We start from the raw sequence: 19,739 nt of genomic DNA on the forward strand, positions 1-19,739 counted from the left end.
AAGAAGTGAAAGGAACAAAGTCCTGGAAGGAAATGGCCAGATCGTCTTTGATTACATAATAACCAAGGAGTAGAATAGAGACACACAGACATTGTAGAAGAGACCTATTTTTTAGCATCCTAAAAAAGCGCACAATTCTTATATTCCCAAGGATAGAAACCCTGAAAAAAATGTTGGCAGTGCTATCGTAAAGTCTTAAGGAAGAGTGAAAGGACAACAGAAATCCAGCAGCAGAGCTGCCAGTTGCAGATGAGAAAGTACACAGGAATAAGGAAGAAACTCAGAAATGAGAAGACAGAGAACTAACTGTTTGGAAAGTCCCAGTGCTACCCTGAGGAGGAGAAATAAGCAAATTCACACCGCATGTCACAGCCAGGAGGAGAAAGGAGGGAAGAGAAGAGAACGGTTTACCCTATTCCTGAAAGTGCAATGTGGAAACACTTAGGGGTAGAGTTGCTAAGGTGTGTAAATCTGTCAAGCCTATGTAGTGTGGAATATGCTGGATCACTGAGACAGCAGTCCATAGACAGGCCCTGTGTGGAGAGGAGGAGACAGGGGCAATAAATATTTGTAACAATTAAAAATGAGAAAGAAGGATCTGGTTTGGGTTCAACTAACATATGTTTGAGTTTTGGTTCCAGTATTTACTATTCGTGTGGTCTTCTCTTGGCCTCAATTTCCTCAGAGATGAAATGGGCTAATACTATCTGCTTTTTTTGTTTGTTTGTTTGTTTGTTTTGTGGTTGCTAGAAAATTTTATTTGATTTTTTTAAGGATTTTTAAAAATTTTTATTGAATCAAAATTGATTATACATATTTTGGGGGTTCAACATTGAAATATGTTGATCAAATCACTAGCATATATATTGTTATAAATCATAATTATTGTTTATGCCCCTTGTCCAATCTCTCCCCATCCCCCTCTTCCTCTCCTCTCCCCCCTCTAATTACCCTAAATTTCTAAATCATAATTATTGTTTATGCCCATGTCCAATCTCTCCCCATCCCCCTCTTCCTCTCCTCTCCCCCCTCTAATTACCCTAAATTTCTTCTCTCCTGAAAGAATAAGAGATTTACTCTGTTGATTTGTTGCCTAAATGATCTGTCCTATGCTGAGAGGTGTGACCAGGTCCCCCAATATTATCATAGATCAGATGCTTCTTCTGTCACTCTGCAATGGGCTTTGTGAGGAGAGAAACATCCTCTTCTTTTCTTTGTCTCTGCTGGTGACTCTCCTTGTGTCAATGCACTCCAGTGCTTGGCAGACCATCTGTGTGGTGGTTCTGGCATCTAGCCACTTTTGCGGCAGCCATGGTTATTGTGGTGGCTGTGGTGGGCCACCCACATGGAGGTGATGTTTTTGTCATGGCTCCTTGGTGTGCCTGGTTGTGGGGAATGTCTGGTCCCCAGATCCGTGCCTTGGGTCCCTGGGTGGGCCCCTAGGCACTGGCACAGTGTGCCTGGTTGTGGGAGGGGGGTCCAGTCCACTTCTCCATGCATTGGGTCCCTGGATTGGCCCCGCGGCACTGGTGTGGTGTGCCTGGTTGTTGGAGGGGGGGTCCAGTCCCCTTCTCCATGCCTCGGGTCCCTGGGTGGGCCCTGAGGTGCTGATGCAGTGTGCCTGGTTGGGGGGGGGGTCCAGTCCCTGGCTCCAAGCCTCAGGTTCCCAGGCAGGCCCCAAGGCGCTGGCAGTATGAGTGATTGTGGGCAGGGGTCCTGTCCCTGGCTCCATGCCTCATGTCCCCTGGCGGGCCCCAAGGCACTGGTGGTGTTCCTGGGCTGGGACTAACTTTTTGTCCTTTGGTTACTTCTAACATGGGGGAACTTCCTGTGGGAACCAGTACTTGAGCTGTGTTGTTGAGCTAAATTGCTGCTTTGCTGCTGTTTCCCTAGGGAAGGCTTTATGTGCCGCTCAGGGTTTAATGGTTGACCTTTTAGGTACTTCCAACTCTCCAGCAACTTGGTGCACCTGGGTTGTGTAGAAACTCTGATCTGGGCTTGAGTTTTTTCATCAAACTACACTGCATGCAATTCTGCACTCCTGACCAATCTCCTCTGAGTGGTCCTGTGCTGATTGGGGGATGGATCAGCTGTCTTTGCTATGTCCTAGCATTCTCCCGGTGGGCCTGTCTCCCCCATCACCCATGCTCCAAACACTTCCTGTGGGACAGGCCCTGTGCGAGTCCCTTGCATTGACTCACCAGCCTCTGAACGGCTCCCCTTTTTGAGCTGTTCTGGCTCCTCACTCCTGTGTGGGTACATGGGAACCCTATTAGTGGTCTTGCTGTCCTGGGGGCCACCAAGGTCCTCTTCTCCCCTGCTGCCTCCAAGTAACTCCATCTGAAGGGCACAGCTGCGGCTTCTGCTGGCTCCTGCTCCATGTGCCTTTCAGCTCCAGCCTTAAAGCAGTCACAGCTTGAAATGCTCAGAGCAGTTTTTTTCTTTCTCTCATCGTGGTTTCTCCCACCTTCATAAACCCCGTAGGTCTCTCCTCCTCTTCCCCTGAGCTCCACTGGCCCCAGCTTGGCTGATGTTACATTTTAATAGTTGTAAATTGGTTGATTTGTGGGAGAGAGTGACACTGGGGACCATCTATTCCACCATCTTGACCAGAACTAATACTATCTGCTTTAAAGGTTATTGTGAAGACTAAATAAGGTAATAAGGAAAAAGTGCTGGCACTTAGTAGGTACTCAATAAAGGGCAAGTTTTTCTTAAGTTTTGTTTCTAAATTAGTATCCAAGAAGAATGGTATAAAACAATGGTATAAGACAGGGGCCTACAACCTATGACCTGCAGGACAAATCCAGCCAAGCCCATTTGTCTACCTACAATCTATGACTGCTTTTCTAAAATAATGGCAGAGTTGAGTAGTTGCACCTAAAACATTAACTATCTGGCCCTTTATACAAAATGTTTCCAGAACCCTACCAGAGCCCTGGTTCACTCTCTTATACCCATCATGTGTGAAGATAGCCCTGCTATTCACTTTACCCATTGAGGGGCGTTTTCTGCTGGATCCAAACAAAGAAAAAGATTCTACTGCCTCTCCAAGGTAGAATAACATCTCAGCCAGCAGGAGAAAATGGTGGGGACAGTCATCGCTCAGTTCTGTTTCGAGCAAGAGGGCGAACAAGGGAAGTTCAGCCCACTGCAGAGAGCAGACATCACCACGTGTACATGCAATAATATAAGAACTAACCCACAATTATTTTGCTTGTCTTCTTGTTCAAAACTATTGAAGGCCATTAGGGTGAGGCACACCTTGATGACAGAGGCTTGAAAGCCCAAGATCAGACATAAGATGGTACCAAGGCACTTGCTGCTTTAAGTAAATGCCAGTGTCCTGTCTGAGAGGAATGACCTGCCAGGGTAGAAGGAGACGAACTTGCCGCTGAGAAGGGCTCGAGTGACTCGAGAGCTAAAAAATTCCCCAAAAGCTGGAGCTCCCCACGACTTCCTGGCATTGTCAGCTCCCCACTTCTGCTTGTTCCATTTCCTTGGGTCTTGCCACCTACATCATCGTCCCTCCTTCACTCCCTCCCTGAGTGAAACTATTTCTATAGTGAAATGTTTTCTACTCATTGGGGACCGGAAGGATGTTCTGTGGTCCAAGCGGTCTCTTCGGGGAGCCAGAATTTGGTACAGATATTGTGCAATCTGCCTGCTTGACACAACAAGAGGTTTCACTTCCTGAGATGGACAGGATTGTGGCAGGTTTGGGGTCCAGGATACAGGTCCAGGATGAGACATGGCAGAACTGTAGAGACTGTTACGTCAAGGGGCATTACCCCACTGTTCTAAAATTTCCCTTGAGCAGAAAGAACCCAGGGCTCCTGCAACCTGAGTGCCAGCACCACTTCAGTCACACTGTGACACTGGATGAGTCCTTTCACCTCTCCTGGCCTTGAGTTCTTCATCCGCGGTTCACATTCAGATAGCTATCTGTGTCTTTGTCTATATGAACCCACTAGATCCCACTAGACAATCATTAGGGCTCCTTTCAGCTGGCAGATTCTGAGGTCCTAGAATGCCACAATTAGAAGAAGGAGGTAGCTCAAGGCTGCTGACCTACCCCTAAGTCCCAGAAACAGAATGAACAAACTCAGAGCTGATGCTTGGGTCTACTGCATACCTCCCTTCCTGTCACTGTCTCTCATCTTCCTTTGCTCAACACATGGACAGATCATATCAACAGACCAAGAGCATCTCTGTGTTCTCTGTCAGGAAAGCCCACAGAGGCACCAGACCACTGGGCCCTGCTGGCTGCCTCTCCACTTCTGCTTTTGAAGGCCATAAAAACAGTGAAAGAGAAGCTGGCAGAGAGCAAATCTCCTCGAGGCACAAGGCACAGCAGGCCGCTTTGGGATTCTCTCCAGCCAGTCTTCACTGCTCAAGTATGACTTTATGACTTTCACTAACTCTTCCTTACAAGCAGGCCCTAAGAGAGTCTCTCTCTCTCCCTTTTACCCCCCCCGCCCCCCCTCCCTCCCTCCTTTCATCCCTCTCTTCCCCTCTGCCTGAGGCCTGGGCTTTTTGTAAAAATGCCAGGTGTACTGTAATTCTATGACTTGTAAAATATTCTGGGAATGAGTACTGCTTACCTAGCAGCTGACATCTGGGAGATCAATGTCAAAGCCTCTGCTCAAGGTCTCCTAGCAAATGCACTGCTGGTTTGGATTTGGTTTAGCAAATGTTTTCCTCTAGACCCACAGGACGGCTCTTTTGTGCATTCTCTCATTCATTCAGAGTTTGTTTCTTTGCGTGCCTGCCATGTACTATTGCTGAGGGAAACTCACAAATGAAGACACGGGGACTGGCGCTGCAAGTGGTCACTTATTTCTCCTCTTCTCACAGGTCTCTGAAGAAACCATGGCAGTGGTACCCGAACTCGTCAATGAAATGATTTACTACAGGTCAGTGAAGAGACTGAGACAAGTAACATGAGCAGGGCTCCCCTCTCAAGAGTAATGTTATCTGTGCTTGGAGACCAGATTTGTCCCCCAAATCATTTCTCTCAGTGGCAAGCAGGGTTCTAAGTTAACCTGGTTATAAACTGGTTTAAAGCCTGCACTACAAGTCCAGACTTGGGACCCAGAAGCTATCCCGATGCTTCTGCCAGGGCTTATGCAGATGGCAAATGGGAAGCAAAGATGGCAAGTGGATGGTACAGGGAAGCCTTTTGCAAAGTTTGGCTTGGGTGAGAGTGGGAGCTCAGATTTTAGCTGACTCTGCTGGGCTGGAGATTAGGTCTCATGATCCAACAGAGAAAACCCAGGGTACATACCTGCCTGGTCCAGAATCTACCTCTTAGACTATTCTGTGCATATCACCATGGAACTTGCCAGAAGTCTTCAGGCAGCTTTGAATGACATGCTGTTTGCAGTTTCCTATTAACAGTGAAGACCTGCTTGCAGGGAAGGAAAAATAAACCTCTTTAGGAAACATAGTTGAGCATTGTCTCTGTTTTTATTATAGTGGCAACGAGGATGACTTGTTCTTTGAGGCCAGTGACCCCAAACAGATGAAGGTGAGTCTGTGGGCTTAGCTCCCATCCCATGGAGGGGCTCTGACACAGGAAGAGCCATGAAAAGGGCTGGACCACCTTGTTCCCTTGATATTTTATGATAGAATGACTTTTGCCTCTTCCAATAAGACAGACAGAGGCTGCACTATGTGCCTTATCGGCCACCACACAGCTGCCACACCACCCTAGTCACTCTGAAGGCTTGGTGATGATGGCCATGCTTGGGGGAGGGGGGAATCATGGTGATAATGTTTGCTGTTTTGCACCAGGAAGACAGTCAAGTCTTCAACACAAATTTGATTCTCCTTTTAGGAGATGGGCTCAGCCTACACTAATCTCTTGAGTCAAACTCTGAAACCCAGAGATGATCTTGAGAATTAATATACATCTACTCCCTTTTGGGTAGATAAGACATAGATGATGTAAACAGAAAATTGAATGGGAATTGAAAGAAAGCCATTCACTTGCCATTCAACCTTGGACAAGTCATTGCACCCCTTAGGACCTCATCTGAAAGATAAAGGGAATGAATTATATAATCTCCGAGATACCTGCATCCTGAAACCTTCATTTCTGAAGTATTTTCAGTGGTAGCTAAGTTTATCCCAGCAAATGGGCATTTTTCAAGCTCTCATCCCTCCAAAAAGTGATGCTGATGTTCTGGCTGTCCCTTCTTTTTTCTGTGACTCCTGATAACTTTCCTAGGTAGCACATACATCAGCCCAGCTAGGTCAGGTGTGCAGATTAGAAGGCAGCTACTTTTCTCTTTTTTTTTTTTCGGTTTATGACAGCCTCCCCTTGTCTCAGAATCCAGTCCTCAGTTCTGTTAAAAGCACATTTCTTTAAGTTTTCAGACCAGCATAAGGGGTTGACTGCAGCCCTGGGTGGGGGGCCTTGGGGTCTCTGCCTGGCCCTGCCCTGCTGCCTCCTCCAGCAGCCTGGCTCTCATCGGAAGCCTCCACTCTGGGCAGGCACATCTGGTGGGTCCACCTTTCCTTTGCGCTGTTAGAGGTCTCTTCAACTGTCCTTCAAGCTTTTGAACCATTATGTCCTAGGGCAACCTCAGTTAAGCCTCAAAGTGGTAACATACAAGTATTTCACAAGTCATAACCACTCTTACAGTATTGGCAGAATGCCTATGAGGCAGTGTTCCACCAAAAAAAGACGTGTGTAGAAAAATTGAAAACTTGTTGAGTGATTATAGGTGAGTAGAAAATGTTATGGTCATCACCGTGGCTAAGAATTAAATGCATAGTGTTAGAGCATTAGGGATACAAAGACATAAAGTGTAAGAAGGTGTCAGCATATGGTGTAGGTACAGCATGCATAAAAAAAGATAAACACGGAAAAAATGGGGTTTACTCTGAAAGAATAGCATATATGGTGTCAGAAAGCCCACATTCTGCTTTGCGGTCTGCCTCTAACTTGCATGTGCCCTTGGGTAAGCCACTTAACATCTCGGCTCCAGAAAGACAGGGATTATCATTAGAAGCTCAGTCATCTCTGAGGCCCCTTTCTCCTCTTTAACGCTGCAGGACAAGTTCGCTGGCCTGACCACCTTAACACACTCACTCGGTTTCTCCACAGAACTGCTTCCAAGACCTGGACCTCTGCTGTCCAGAGGGGGCCATCGAGCTGCAAATCTCCCACCAGCACTACAACCACAATTTCAGGCAGGTTGTATCGATCATCGTGGCCATGGAGAAGCTGAGGAAGAAGATGCTAGTTCCCTGTGCAAAGGCCTCCCAGGATGGTGACCTGAGCAGCCTCTTGTCCCTCATCTTTGAAGAAGGTACTTAATGAGAGCTGAGAACAAACAGTAGATCTCCCATCGTGTCCTCCTCAGAGTCCATCACTCAACAGTCAACCAAACTCCCCAGAAGCTGACGCCATTTAAATGTAGAAGGCCCAGCAAGGAGAAGAAAACAAAGAAAGTTAGAGACCAAATCAGTCATCTCTTTGGTTGAAACTATTCTTGAAAGAGGACCTTGATAACTATTCACACTGGCAACCCACTCACTGGTTTTCAGAGGCCTTCACTTACATTATCGCTGGCAAGTCTCACCACCTCCCCATTGGGCTAGTGTTATTGCCATCACCATTTTACACAAGTAGCTCAGTTGCTAGTCCACAGTGAGCAATCACAGAGCTGAAGCTTGAACCCATGTCTTACCCACCCACCCAACTTTCTCCCCTGCAAGGCTATAATGAAACTTTGACCGTACATGCTCAGATATCCTCCAAGAAACCAATTTCTGCTGCCTTGCATCGCTAAGCCCGTCCTTCTGATTTTCTGTCTAAATAACATGTGTTCCACATTTCAGAATTTGTCATATGGGATGATGCTCATGAATGCGACGCGGTACGATCGCTGAACTGCACGCTCCACGATACAGAACAGAAATGCCTGGTGCTGTCCGGCCCGTATGAACTGAAAGCTCTCCACCTCAATAACCAGAATCTGAACAAACAAGGTAACCATCAGCATCTTGGTTTCCTTTCCTGGCCTCCTGGCAGCTTAGTAATTCTCCATGTTTTCAACAAAGTAGAACGTTAGGGCAAATACAAAAACAAAACATAAACTTGTGTTTGGTTTTGGCAATGGTACCAGTTTGATTGCCTCAGCATGTTTATTTGTTAGCAAGAGGTGTGGCTGTGAGAAATCAGACTGCTCCAGCACTCCAGGGTCCATTGTCCAGCCAAGTCACTTAGGCATAGTGCAGTGTCAATGCTTCCATACTGGGTGGTCGTTTGATAGAAATGCCCTAACTGCCTGTGGGTTCTTTTTTCCTGTGGTTGAGACTGAAACTAGAATAGTAAAGTGACAATCTGTCCACCCCATTCCCAACCCTGTCCCCTTATCCCTAGCATCCTTCCTGCCCAATACCAGATGTTTCCTTGTAGGGAAATTTACTGGCCAGTAGGAACGTATATCTCTCTGCTGTAACTGGCAAATGTCTTAGGGGCGGTGAGCCCATGATTAGCTGTGGGGAACTGCTGGCATCATGCCACTGCGGGTGAAACCTGAGTGCAGGGATGTGGGCAAGGGAACGGCTGGCAGGGGCAGCCTTGGGGGAAAGCATCTTGCTCCTGGTCAGGCGAGGATAAACCTGTTTCTTTAGAACTGGGTGGTAAGAGTGGCCCCAGGGCTACCTACCGAGACTGCTGTGACTAAGGAAGATCAAAACGAGTGTCTCTTTGGAGCCACTTTTCCCAGCTAAGCCTCTCCTCTCCGAAGTTCTTCCTCTATGCTGCTTTCTGTTCCTGAAGCAGCTCTCATACCCGATTTCTTCTGGAAGCCCAGCTTTACCTCTTTCCTTGTCTTCCACATTGAACAAATTGGCCACAATTGTGGATGGGCACATTGCTGGCCAGTGGCAAGATGGCTTCCTTCCCTCCTTCAGCATTTAAAAATTAGGTCCCCTTTATTCTTCATTGTCATTGCTGTGAGGCTCTGAGAAGCCCTCGGACTTCTTTGGGGAAACCTTGAATCATCCAACTGACCCTGCTCTTGTCTGTGAGAAACCAAGTTATCTTGTCTATTAGGCCAAAGGAACTTGGCTGTGGGTTCCCACAGAGGGTGCTAAATTGTATGGGTCCTGCACATGGGGTCCCAGGGTTGGGACCTGCACTGCTGTGTACCTGACCACAAGCCTCTCTCCTTTCTTCAGTGGTGTTCTCCATGAGCTTTGTGCAAGGAGAAGAAAGTAATGACAAAATACCTGTGGCCTTGGGCCTCAAGGATAAGAATATGTATCTGTCCTGCGTGATGAAAGACAACAAGCCCACCCTGCAGCTAGAGGTGAGTGAGGGAGGCTTCCCAGCCTCTTCTGAAACACCCCAACCATCTTGTACCTCTCAGATACCACCTTCTCTCTGCCCTCCTGCCCCTCAAAAATCTGGGAGCAGGTCGACTTGACAGTTCTGCATAAATATAAATAAATTTAACATACTTTTTAAATGCATGCAACCTTCACTCCTACCACAGAAAATTAAATCATTTTGCTGATGTATTATGTCCCGCCATTGTTACTACCCTGACAGATTACATACAATGTTGGGGTTAAAAGTATTATACATGGTTAGGGTTGCTGTCATTTGACAGATGACACTTCAGGGAATTAATCCATTAAAGGGACCTGTCATCATGTGCCCTCCACTCCCACCACAATCACCACCACCACCACCTTCAGCTTTGCAGCAGAAACTTCATTTCCAAGTTGATGTCATTCTAGCCAGGGCCATGGGGAAAAATATGGCAAAAGTCTTTAGAGACTAGCTACTTCTAGAAGCTCTAGCTTAATTTTGACTTTTTAGAAAATTCTCATCTACATTATGCTCCCCAGCATTTGGTACTAAGAAAAGTCGAAGGGCTCTTGCCGTCACCACACAGAAATTTGTGGCTCCAAGGGTAGCTTAGGCTTCTGGCTCCTGGTCCTGTAACCTGCTCATCAGTTTCTCTCCAGCCAACCCAGAAAACATCTCAACCACAGTGTCTTTGTCCCTTCCCTCACAAAAATTCTTATTTCTATTTTGCTGCAGAGCGTAGACCCCAAAATCTACCCAAAGAAGAAGATGGAAAAGCGATTTGTTTTCAACAAGATAGAAATCAAGAACAAGGTAGAATTTGAGTCTGCCAACTTCCCAAACTGGTACATCAGCACCTCTCAAGCAGAAAATATGCCTGTCTTCCTGGGAGATGGTCAAAACGGCCAGGACATAACTGACTTCACCATGGAAGTCATGTCTTCCTAAAGCGATCTGTACCTCAGGGACCCCGTGTGCTGCATGTAGATTCAACTTCTCAATCTGGTGGAAGGGGAATGGAAGGGTTCTGAGCATGGCTGCAGGCTGGTCTTTACTGCTGCCTACACTGATGCCCAGCTGCATTCCTAGGACAGTACTAGGGAGACCTCCCGCCCATCAGCCAAGAAGAACAGCTCTCTCTCCCGGGGCCAACCCTCAGACCCTCTGCTGACCCAGGCCTCTCTCACTTCACCCATTCAGTTCAAAGAAATCCTCTGTCCTTTGCTCCCAGCTCCTGAAGAGCGACCAGTTTATTTATTTATTTATTGACTGATTGGTTTGGTCTATTTAATTCAAGGGGTCAAGAAGCAGCAGCATCTATGAAAGAGCCCCATTTTTAATATCTATGGAATCAATTCAGTTTGGACTGGTGTGCTGTCTTTAAATCAAGTCCTTTTGACACAGCTGAAAATACATAAGCTCAGATTATTTAAATGGGAATATTTATACACGAGGGGGTATGATCACACTGTTCTGATGATTCTGAAATAAATTTCACTGAAAAAAAAATTCTGCCCTAGTCATTAAAACTTGTTTTAGATTTGATACAGAAATGTGAAGCTAAGCGGGGCTGCAAGAGCCCTCTCTTTGAGGGGTTAGAAGCCCACTCCTTATCACAGGGTGCTGCAAAGTAGAAACATCCCTGGGCACCAAAGACAAGCCTCCCCCCTCATCCCCTTCATTTCTGTTTTTCAACAAAAGGATATTTAGTTCACAAGGTTCATTTAAAAAGCAGGATCAGCTGAAGCATTGTAAGAAGTAAGGATTAGTGGTAACAGCTGCTGATGAATTTTCTATCTGTTGACTCAACAAACATCTGCTAAGCAAATGCTATGTGCTAAGGACCAGGAGTACAGAGACCAGAAAGGTAAAGAGTTCTTAGTTAGATAGGACAGGCAGATACGTACAAACAAAAATAAGACAACGTGACAAGTAGAGGTAAGAGACAGTATAAAAGGAGTAGCCAGGAAGGAGTGATGAGATCTGCTGGGAACGACAGAGGGTCAAGGGGGTGACATATGAGTCAGGGCCTAAAGGGATGAACAGAGTTCCCAGACAAAGGACACTCCAGGTAGAGGGACCAGCATGAGCAGAGACAGGGGGATACAAGTATGACTGATGCAAAAAGTAACCTTTCAGGATTGCAGAAGTCACCAGAAGCAAAGTCAAAACACAAAACAAACCAGGGAAAAAAATATTTGTAACTCATGCGAGATAAAGAGATAATTTGCTTAACACATAAAGAGCTCCCTGAAAACATTAGAAAAAGAAAACAAAAGCAAACCCCCAATGAAACAATAGGTAAGGGATATTAACAGGCTGTTCGCAAAAAGGGAAATACTATTGGATCGTGGACAGAGTAAAAGATGCTGAGCATTACTCATAATAAGAAAGTCAAATTAAAAGTACTTTGAGGGCCGGCCCGGTGGCGCACTGCTACAGTGCGCCGCTTGGGAGCGCGGTGTCACTCCCGCCAAGGGTTCGGATCCCACATACAGACCGGTTCCCGCTCACTGGCTGAGCGAGGGGCGGGCGCAGCACCGAGGGTTGTAATCCCGTTGCCGGTCCCGGTCCGGTACGGGCGCGACACTGAGGGTTGCGGTCCGTTGCCGGACATGAAAAAAGACAAAAAGGAAAAAAAAAAAAAAAAAGTACTTTGAGATACCGATGTTCTCCTATCAGAGTGACAAAATCAAAAGTTTAACAAAACACCCTTTTGGCAAAACTGTGGAGAAACCCCATGGTTAAACATTACTTTCAGGAGTATAAATTGGTATGACCCCTACAGAGGAAAATTTGATAATAACTATGAAAATCACAAATGCCCTTCCCCTTTGGCCAAGCAATTTCACTTCTGGTGATTTATCCTACAGATAGACATAACCCATGTAAAATGACAAATGATCAAAATTATTCATTGCACATCATTAGTAACAGCAAAACTTGGAAATAACCCAAGTGTCTATCCACAGGAGATTAGCCAAATGAATTATGTGGCATGGAATACCATGCAGCTATAAAAAAGAATAAGAAAGCACTCTCTGCACCAATATGGAATTCCCTCCAAGATATGCTAACTGAAAAAAGCAAGCTGCAGACAGTGTTTGTGGTGTGCTCACTTTTATGGCCAAATTAATTTTTTTTGGTCTCTTGCATAACTGTGCTAACTTTTATGTAACAAAAGGTGGGGGGGGGAGGCAATGCATTCTAATGTGCTTGTATTTGGTTTGAAAAATCCTGGAGGATGCATAAGAAATGAATAAAATAGTAATGTGGGGGTTGGGCAATAAGATAGATGGGGACAGGGGTGAGAGCAAGACATTCATTCATATACTTTGTATATAGTTTGATTTTTGAATCATGTGAATACATCACCTACTCAGAAATAAAATAAGAATAATTTTTAAAGCCTTTGTTCAAAAACAAAACAAAAGAAGTATATGATTTATTGCAGGAAAATCAACTATTGAAACATGCCAGTCCTCCTCAGCTCACTCCCAGTACTCTCCCTGCCTCCTTGTTCCCAGCTCTCCAAGCTCTTCTCCTAGCTCTGTCTGCTTCCTAACTGCAGTAAAAGGAATACAATGGCTGTTAGGAGCAGGCATCTAGGTGGCACCCATTCTGCAGAAGAGGGCAGAGCTGGTGGGAGACAGGCAACTGGTCTGGGAAGAGAGCAGAGGTGTCCCTGTGAGCCCCAGCTACTACATGACCCCCTTTCCTTGGTTGAATGATACAATTCCACCCACCCCTCTGAGGTCCAAAAGGGAAGACAAGCCAGGAAGATGACAAATTGCAAAGGCATCTCACCTTGTGAGGTAGCCAGATTCCAAATCTATGTGTGGGGAAATTGGAGAGAAAATTGAGTGTCTAGTTGTTTTTTTAATATGCCCTATGGCTCAACAATTGCACTATTTGGTGACTTTAAAGAACCAAGTTCAAGGATTTTTATTGATGAATTGTTTATAAAAATTTAACAAAATCAACTAGATACAACCTAAATACCCATTAGTAGGGAAAAGGTTAAATAAACCATGGCAAGTTATAAAGAAAGGAGATAGTAATGAAATGGAAAGACATCCAGGTAAATCACTGAGAGAGAAAGGCACATTGCAGAACAAGTACAGAGTGATAGTATTTATGTATAAAAAAAAAAAAAGCAAGCAAACAAACAAAAACACTGTACATCCGCAACACACAACCATGTGCTTCTAAAGGTATGTACAGGCAGAGGGCTTTGCAAGGTACTGACCGGACTGAAAATAGTGGTTACTTGGGGTGGAGAAGGGGCAGGGAATCGGGTCATCAAGAGAAACTTTAGCTTTATTTATAATGTTTGAATTTTTCACGTGAAGAATATATTTGTTAATTACATATGTATCTCTTTAATCTTCTGCATTACAATGTTAGAAAGCTTGGGTTCTGATTCCTAGATGTGAGTCAAAAACTAAAATTGACGCTCCAAGGGCTATTCTCTTCCTGATTTGAAGCCAAGTTCTCTCCCTGATAACAGCTCTCCATTTCTCTCACTCGGTGTCCTCGGCCTGGAAGACAGAAATGATCTGCTACTAAATGGAAAGGCTCAGACGATTTGAGTGGGAAAAGCCAAGAATGCTCCCTGGACCCAACCCAGTACACAAAATGCAACCAGAAGAAGGCAGTCTTTCCAATGGGCTGGAAAGTGAACTTGTCTACACTGCCAGCAGGTAACACACTACCACAGCTCCTAGCAGCTTTCAAGGAGATCCTGTGTACCTACGGAGTAGAAGGCAAGTACTCATGAACTTGCCTTGATGTCTAAGATTCTGTGACGGGCAGTCCATAGGGGTAGGCTGTGGCTTATCGGATAGGCTTGCACTGGAGTCAGCAAGTTTCTGGTTGGAGGAAGACAAAAGAGGCCATGGTGTGTAGGAGCATATCTGGTGTGAAAGACAGATGAGGGCAGGGGGCTGCTACAACACCCTAGTCAGAGGTGGAGGGGTAAGTCAGCATGTCTTCAGCACAGACCTCCTCCCACCCCATTCCTCATCCACCTATACAGCCTTGTGAGCTACCCACACACATCTGGTTCAATTGGAAGCTGAGGAGAGGGTGACCTAGAGGACTGGAGTAATGCCCACCAAGGGGTGTGGGACACAGTCGGAGATCCTCCCAGTTCTTTCATTCCTCATCCATCTCACCCACATCCTGGGTCCTAAATTGGCAGTGTGGGAGCAAGCTGTGGGATAAGATTTTCTCACTGGAAAGTCCAGAAGCACTGCTTTTCCTATTTGTATAAGCATGATTATTTGCTTATATAAATAATCATGAAAATGCAAATCCCTCTCAGAGCAGATCATAGAATCATGAAGTGTAGCATGTAGACCAGGATCACTGGGAAGGTAGGATTGGGATGGATGAGGAATGAAAGGGAGGAAGCAAGCAAGATTCCAGGGGCCCTGGGCTGCTGTCCTAAATCAGGAGTCTCACCATCTCTGAGAATGTGTCGCCTTCTGGCAAATGGGGCAGGTGGGGATCCAGAGGTCTAGGGAAGGCCTGTACCTGGGCAGATGGGGTCCTCTAGTGACTGAGGTGTGAGTTGTGACTGATGTGCAGCTACTCCTTGCCAGGTCCTGAGCTTGTTTCTCTCCAGGCCCTCACCTCCACCACTTGCACCCAAACCCCATCAGCCCTCAGGGGCAAAAGAGGTATGAAGTCCTTCATCCTCCTGCTGAGTGGGACCCAGGGATCAAGAAGTATGGGCTGAGGGAGTCACAGCCACCTCCTGATGCTGCAAGTCAGCTGAAGAAGCACCTGGCCAGAAGGGGGCCATGTTGTTTGGGTGTGAAGGTTGGATTTAGATGAGACCTTGGAGCCAGTGGATAGCCAGATACATATAGGAGCATCTTCACATCCTATGGCTTGGCTTTAAGATAAAATGTATGTGATCCTTTACATTGCCACCTGGAAGAGAAGTCAAGCATCAGAGGAGACAGCACAGTCCTCACTAACCTGAGCAGAAGGTGAGGCTGAGCCTCAGTACCCTCCCAGCCTGGAGCGTGGGACCCTTGTCCCAAGGGGTAATGTCCTTCTGATGCCCCATCCACTGCAAGCCTCACTGCCACAGCTGCAAGTCCAATCCCCTCCACAAAAGGCCTTTCCTTAACTTACATACTGCCTAAAAGAATTTCAAAAAACTGTGGGACCCCCAACACACCCCACATGCATACTTTAGGTTAATATCTAAAATTTTTCATCACCATTTTAAAGTTAGTTGCAAATATTATCATTTCTAGACGATTTTAAGTATTGACATTTTAAAACAAAATTGTTATTTTACCTTTGTAAATGTATCCAATAAAATCCCAGTACCTCAGTGATTGTTTCCTATTGTTATCCATCTAAAAATTATACAAACAAATCCGCTTTGATAGCCAGAAAATGGACAACGTTCCTTTTTGTCCTTAAACTGATATTTCTACTCATTTCCTCCTTGAAATTTTATACTAATGTAATATATAGTATGCTTAAAAGCATTTTATAGTCATCTTATGATACTTCTTTGCAACAACAAAAATAGGTATTAAATATCAACATGTAATTTATGATATTTTTATGTAAGCATAGGATGCTAAATTTTTTTAATTCTTCGAGATTGAGCTATCATTACAATGATTGTTAGTTACACAATTGATCAAAATAACATAAATATATTACACATGTTAAGGCTTTTATTGGTGTGCTGTCTTTAAATCTATTTCATAGATTTATATTTCATAGATTTATATATTACTCCTAATTAGAATGAGAGTTCAATATTGATCTTATTTTTATTTTAGTTTTTTAAATGTAAATGCTGAGAAAACTTGTACATATAAATAATGAGTAGATGGGAATGAAAGGAATTTTATTATAGCAACATCGCTCAATTCTTTGAAATCTTTCTGAATTATTTGCCAAAAGTCACACAGTCAACTATCATCAAAATTTTTAATGATTTATTAAATGACAATCTATTCAGATCTTCTTTCGGTGTATTGGAAGTAAGAAATGGAAACCATTAGAGCTACATGAAGTTGTTAGAGTTCTTGAGTGGACACAGAACACTTAGACATTCCCTTTTTCTGGTGTCCCAGGGGTTCTGATCCCCAGGGCAATGTAACTTCCTAAGATTAGGGAATATAGTTGTTGATCTTTTGGAGCCTAGGAGAAGAGCAAATTTTTTTTTTATTTGCAATTTCTTTTTTAATATTTACAAGTTTCTTTTTTACAAAGTTCTATACACAAAAATAAATATACAGAAATAAAACCCATCAACTGTCTGCATCAGTAATCCTCACTGGTGGGCTCAGCATTTATAAGGAAGACATCATTCCGTGCAACCTGTCACAGAGACTGTCCTATCAGCAAGAACTTTTAACTTAAAAGATCACTGGTAGGCCTCTTTTATCAAGATTGTTAATCATCTGGAGGCCTTTACCTGTCAACTAGCACTTAACCATGGATCCAATGAGTGCAATCACCTGTCTTTAAGTGGAGTGTGACCACTGACCTAATGCCGAGTGGCAATGTCTATACCCTACGCTGACTGAAGCACTTAAACACTAAGGTATCATTAAGAACAGAAATAAATCCCACCTGCCTTTGTCTAGTCACTGTGAAAAGCATGAGTAGGGCAACTGAATCAAGAGTTAGTGACTCATCTTACTAATGCTGAAAGCAACACTAGCAAGATTCTTAGCCTCATCCACCAGATGATGGGCCTCTGCATCCAGGTCTCCAGGAGCAGGCTCCTCTTCCTTCACCAAACAATGGGAAATTGAGATCACTCTGGCCTTCCTTCCTCTACCCATGCACTGCCTGTCATGGGGGTATGTTCACTGGATTGAGGGATGCCAAGTGTGACCACAGCTGAGGTCAGGCTGTGACTGCAGTCAGGCCACCCAATTGAGCTCTGCTGCATGGGTGGAGGGAGAAGAGTTCTGAAAGGGAAGATCTGGGCCCATCCTCCCCCTGACCTCACTTGGGGGCAAGGTCGGGTCATCAGCTCTAGCATAGTGGTTCAGCTCCTCATCAGCAATAGGAAAATAACCGAGCAGGAGAGCAGGATAGGGAGCCACTGAGGGGTGCCATGACAGGCACTGTTGCAAGTGAGGTGGCCAGGGACGGTGCCTCTGAGAAGGTGGCCTGAGCAGACACCTGAATGTAGAGAAGATGCCAATCATGCAGAGAGCTGGGGGAACAGCATGCTGAGAAGAGGAGGCAAGTGTGCAGACCTGAGGTTGGAAGCGGGGTTGGCAAGAGCGAGGCAGAGGGACAAGGGAGAGGGGCTGAGAGGAGGACACCAAGGCGGGAAGGCCAGGCCTCAGCGTGAGGAGTGTGCACTTGGCGTGTTGTGCAAAGCCATCGGTGGTTCTCAGACACAGAAGGGATGATATCACACATGGTTTTAAAATACCACTCTTGCTGTTGTGTGAGGGATGGACTCGGGAGGTGGATATCAGGGGTGGAAGCAGAGAGACCAGTTAGGAAGCTGTGGCAATGAACCACGCAGGAGAGAACAGCATCCTGGACTAGGGTCATAGGAGAGAAAGGGGGTGAGGAATATATTCTGGGCATAAAGGCGACAGAACTGGCTGATGGTGTAAATGATGCGGGAAAGAGACAAATCAAGGGGGACTCATAAGCTTGAGGGCTGAGTAACTGGGAATAGGGGGTATTCAAGAAATATGGGGAAGCCTGGGAAGGAGGAGGTATTGCTGGGGTGGAGGTCAAAAGCTCTGTGTTGTGGCTAAGTCATACTTGAGAGACCTGTTAGATATCCATGCGAAGATGTCAAAGAGTCCACTGAATATAAAATCTGGATCTCCCTTGAGATTCAGATTTAGGAGTAACTGGCATGTAGAAGGCATATAACGCCCTGGGTCTCAGGAGACCACCTAAGGAGAGAATGAGCTAGGAAAGAGAGAATGGCCAGAAACTGAGCCCTGGGCACACCAGCATTAGAGAGGCCAGAAGAAAGGAACAGAGCCCTCAGGGAGACTGAAGAGAAGTCGCCAGAGAGGTGAGAGAAGCATCAGGAGAGGGGAGAGAACAAGAGGATGTGGGTGGAGGAGAATGTGGCCAGGTTCAGGGAGCTGAGAGGTTAGGTAGGCATGGGCTGGACCCTGGATCCGTGAGAAGGTTGTTGGTGGCCCTGAAACAAAAGTGCAGAAGAGCTTGAGGACAAAACCTGATCAGAAGGGGTTAAGGAGAAAATGAAAGGCGAGGATGTGGACCCAATAAGCACAGAAAGGCTCCCTTGAGTAGTTTTGCTGCAAGATGAAGTGGGTGCAGGGAGGGGATGGGGGACAGGGACATGCAGGGGTAGCTGGAGGAGCCATGGGACCAAAAGAGGGTTTTTATGTTTAAGACAAGGGTAGTTCGGTAGCACATTAGTGGGTCCATACGAGTCATGCAGTAGGAGGAGTGATCAACAAAGCAGGAGGGCAAAGGAGCCACGTGGTCGAGCAGTGCATAAGGAAGGTAATGAAGGCGGGGTGTATGTGGTACAGAGGCAAGTGGGCCCGCGATTCCAGGTGAGGAACATGAGGCATAATGTTGAATATACTACTTATCCTGATTTGAGCATCACATATTGCACACAGGTATTGATATTCAACTCTGTACACCACAGATATGCACAATCAACTATGTTTCAATTTTAAGAATTTAATTGTATAAATTTAGGCTCATGTAACTGTAAATGTCCTTTCTATGCATACAAGCTACTCTTGCACATTAAAATTTTTTTTAGAAGTCAATTGACACCACGGAAAGTTAATGGACATGACAGGAACTTCAAAGCTCTCCAAGACAGAAGACCTCAGAGAGAGGACCCTCCCTGGCTGGTCTGTGCCCATCATCCCCCTTCCCAAGGGGGCAATAGTCATTGCATACTTCATCCTTGCTGGTCCCTTTGAATCCCCAATGGTGGGCAACTGTGCTGCCCAGTCTCAGCACCAAGTCCAAGTCAGGAAAACATCCACCCACCAACCCCCCCCCCACACACACATATTTTGGCATCAAGAAAGCAATTTTAAAATAATTCACATTCTTTGCTTATTTCCACAAACCCCATGAAAAGTGTACATAGCCCAAGCAACATTTTTTAAAATCCCCTTTTTCTCTCATATCCATGTCCCTCACATGTTTCTCTACCCTTTCTCTTCCAAACTCCCTGTTAAAATCCCTACCTCATGTCTTAGATCCCTTGCTCTTTTGCAGATTTGGCATCACAAAAGTCCAAACAACTAGACTGGCTAAGGCAGAAATGCCCTTCTGAGAGCAGGGATGAGAGGAGAAAGGTTAAAACACTTTTTGGCATCAAGAAAGCAATTTTAAAATAATTCACATTCTTTGCTTATTTCCACAAACCCCATGAAAAGTG

General features: G+C 45.4%; 1 protein-coding gene across 1 annotated transcript; it reads left to right on the forward strand.

Moving 5' to 3' along the window:
• Nucleotides 1-4,869: 4,869 nt before the first annotated feature.
• On the forward strand, nucleotides 4,870-10,421 carry IL1B (interleukin 1, beta). The gene is made up of 6 exons (XM_008579323.1): nucleotides 4,870-4,916; nucleotides 5,479-5,530; nucleotides 7,115-7,319; nucleotides 7,852-8,001; nucleotides 9,199-9,329; nucleotides 10,070-10,421. Exons 1-6 carry the CDS (start codon nucleotides 4,873-4,875, stop codon nucleotides 10,280-10,282), a joined length of 795 nt encoding a protein of 264 aa, XP_008577545.1. The 5' UTR covers nucleotides 4,870-4,872; the 3' UTR covers nucleotides 10,283-10,421.
• The last annotated feature ends 9,318 nt before the right edge of the window (nucleotides 10,422-19,739 follow it).

The sequence above is a fragment of the Galeopterus variegatus genome, unplaced genomic scaffold, assembly GCF_000696425.1.
Source record: "Galeopterus variegatus unplaced genomic scaffold, G_variegatus-3.0.2 Scaffold1858, whole genome shotgun sequence".
NCBI classification, from domain to species: domain Eukaryota; kingdom Metazoa; phylum Chordata; class Mammalia; order Dermoptera; family Cynocephalidae; genus Galeopterus; species Galeopterus variegatus.